The following is a 2,618-nucleotide window of genomic DNA, read 5'->3' as shown; positions in this document are numbered from 1 at the left end:
TTAAAAAAGGAGGACCACTTTGAACAAACCCCTCGTAAAGAGGGACCAAAATAGGTATTAAATCTTACATTTTTAATTAAAATAATTAATTTAAATGATGATATAAATTTTTCAATAATTGCTATTATTGCTTTAAAATTGTCTTTATTAATTTTCAATTTATCTTTTCTATTCAAATTTAATTATGCTTCTCTTTCCCATAGAAACATAATAAAAATGATGTCACTCTTCAATTCTTGTCTATATATTGTAGTGCCACTTTGGAGTTTTCCATTCCTATATTAAACAATGAACCCCTACTGCAGCAAAATGAGAACCAGTTCTTTTGTTCAGAAGAAAGAAAAACTGGGAAATAATGAAACGCTAGTCTTTGATTTTGAGGGCACTCTGTTACAATCAACTTCCTTGTTCCCTTACTTCATGTTAGTTGCTTTTGAAGCTGGTGGGATACTAAGATCTGTTATCCTTTTTCTTTCATACCCTTTGATCTGGCTGCTGGGTGAAGACCAACTTGGCTTAAACATCATGGTTTTCTTGTGCTTTTTTGGCATCCGAAAGGACACATTCAGAACAGGATCAGCTGTTCTGCCAAAGTTCTTCTTAGAAGACATTAGAGGGGAAGGCTTTGAAGCTCTGATGTGTTATGAGAGAAAAGTGGCAACTACTCAGTTGCCTAGGATCATGGTCGAAAATTTCCTGAAAGACTATTTAGGTGTTGAGGCAGTCATGGCAAAAGAGTTGAAGTCCTTCAGGGGTTTCTTTATGGGAGGGTATGAGAAGAAAAATCCAAATAAAGTCCCTTCATGTAAAATTAATGGAGGGACAACAGGGACAAACATCAACAACAGTGCTGGTATGGTAGACAGAAACCATGTTGAGTTTATTGACCAGGGCCAAGTTAACCAAGAATCCAAGGTTTGTTATTTTTTAAACATATAAAACAGTCAAATCATTCATGTTATGTCTCTTTTTGAGCTAAATAAAACCGTTTGAAGTAAACAAAGACATGTGTAGTTTTGTTTAATCAAATTGAGTCACTTTTAACTATATATTTATTTTCTGAACTTGTAATATATTTATAATCAATATCACTTAATAATTCTTCATTATAAAAAAGTGTTGTGAATGGATTATATAGGAAAAAGAGTTCTAATAATTTCTGATTTCTTATTCAGGAGGATTGCCTAGCTGATGATAAGAGAAACTGTCATGTTCTTTCGAGAGAAAAGTATCCGAAGCCATTGATCTTCCATGATGGAAGATTGGCTTTCATGCCTACTCTTGCATCTTCTCTGGTGTTGTTCGTTTGGTTACCCTTTGGACTATTTCTTTGCCTAGTCAGATTTACAGTAGGCATAGCATTGCCCCTGAATTTGTCAGCTCCAATATTGGCCTTCACAGGAACAAGAACCACGTTTTCAAGACCCCAAAGCACAGGGTCTTTGGTCCACAGTGAAAAAAAGGAAAAGGGTATGCTCTATGTGTGCAATCACAGAACCCTGCTTGACCCACTTTACGTTTCAAGTGTTCTAGGTAAACCACTTTTTACAGTCACATATAGCCTAAGTAGATTAAGTGAAACAGTATCCCCTATCAAAACTATAAGGCTAACAAGGGACAGAGAGAAAGACAGAGAAAAAATGGACAAATTGCTGAGCCTAGGAAACCTGGTGGTGTGTCCTGAGGGAACAACTTGCAGGGAACCTTATCTGTTAAGGTTTAGCCCTTTGTTTGCTGAGATTACAGCTAACATCATTCCTGTGGCTATTGATGTTAAGGTTAGCATGTTTTATGGAACAACAGCAAGCGGGTATAAATGTTTAGATCCCTTTTTCCACTTCTTGAATCCAAGTCCTACATATACCATAAAATTTCTGGGGATGTTACCACAATCACAAACATGTCAAGGTGGTGGAAAATCAAAGATTGAAGTGGCCAATTTTGTGCAAAAGGAGATATGCAAAGCTTTGGGGTTTGCGTGCACCAACATGACAAGGAAAGACAAGTATTTGGTCTTGGCAGGTAACGAAGGCATTAGCGCACGCAATAATTGCCACCGCTAGCAAGATTCTAAACTTCAAATTCTTTATTGAGTTTTGAATGCTGTTCATTTTCTCTATCTTTATAATATATTAATTTTATATTAATAAAAGTTTTAATATGTTTTAAAATATTAAAATCGGTATATTTTGAAGTCATGACGACACAAAAATATTCAACTGAGAATTCCAATTCAAGATTATATCATCTAAGAATAAAGATTGTCGTTCCTCTTCGAGAATGTTGTGTACAATATTTTCGTTCGACTAATGGATCAACAATTTGTGTACGGCAATAATGTAATTCATTGTTATTGTTGATTGAAAATTCTGAAAATTAGTTTGAAAGTGTATTACGTAGAATTATTGCTTAATTTGGTTTGCTTCAATTTTTTTCGTTAAAACGAAACTTTAAACATCACTAATTTTATACAAAAGAACAAGTTTAGAAATATTAAAGTGAAAAGATATACAAGTTTAGCATAAATAATCAATTTAGTATAATAAATATTGATATATTTTTTATATAAACACATGTTAGACATTACTATGTATTCTCTGACATCTCAATTAAGATGA

At 33.8% G+C, this 2,618-nt stretch overlaps 1 protein-coding gene across 1 annotated transcript; it reads left to right on the top strand.

Annotated features, from left to right (window-relative positions):
• Positions 1-290: 290 nt before the first annotated feature.
• LOC106763481 (probable glycerol-3-phosphate acyltransferase 3) lies at positions 291-2,312 on the top strand. Its single transcript, XM_014647668.2, has 2 exons — positions 291-915; positions 1,176-2,312. The coding sequence occupies exons 1-2, from the start codon at positions 310-312 to the stop codon at positions 2,061-2,063; spliced, it is 1,494 nt and encodes a 497-aa protein (XP_014503154.2). The 5' UTR covers positions 291-309; the 3' UTR covers positions 2,064-2,312.
• The last annotated feature ends 306 nt before the right edge of the window (positions 2,313-2,618 follow it).

This window comes from Vigna radiata, chromosome 6, assembly GCF_000741045.1.
Source record: "Vigna radiata var. radiata cultivar VC1973A chromosome 6, Vradiata_ver6, whole genome shotgun sequence".
NCBI lineage: Eukaryota > Viridiplantae > Streptophyta > Magnoliopsida > Fabales > Fabaceae > Vigna > Vigna radiata.
Note: the sequence above shows the minus strand (reverse complement) of the source record. Positions and strands in the feature narration are given on the sequence as shown.

Excerpts from the sequence above, each read along its gene's own strand:
- LOC106763481 (XM_014647668.2), top strand. The coding sequence starts at position 310 with ATGAGAACCAGTTCTTTTGTTCAGAAGAAAGAAAAACTGGGAAATAAT. Across the intron at positions 916-1,175 it reads AAGTTAACCAAGAATCCAAG|GAGGATTGCCTAGCTGATGA; the intron begins GTTTGTTATTTT and ends TTTCTTATTCAG.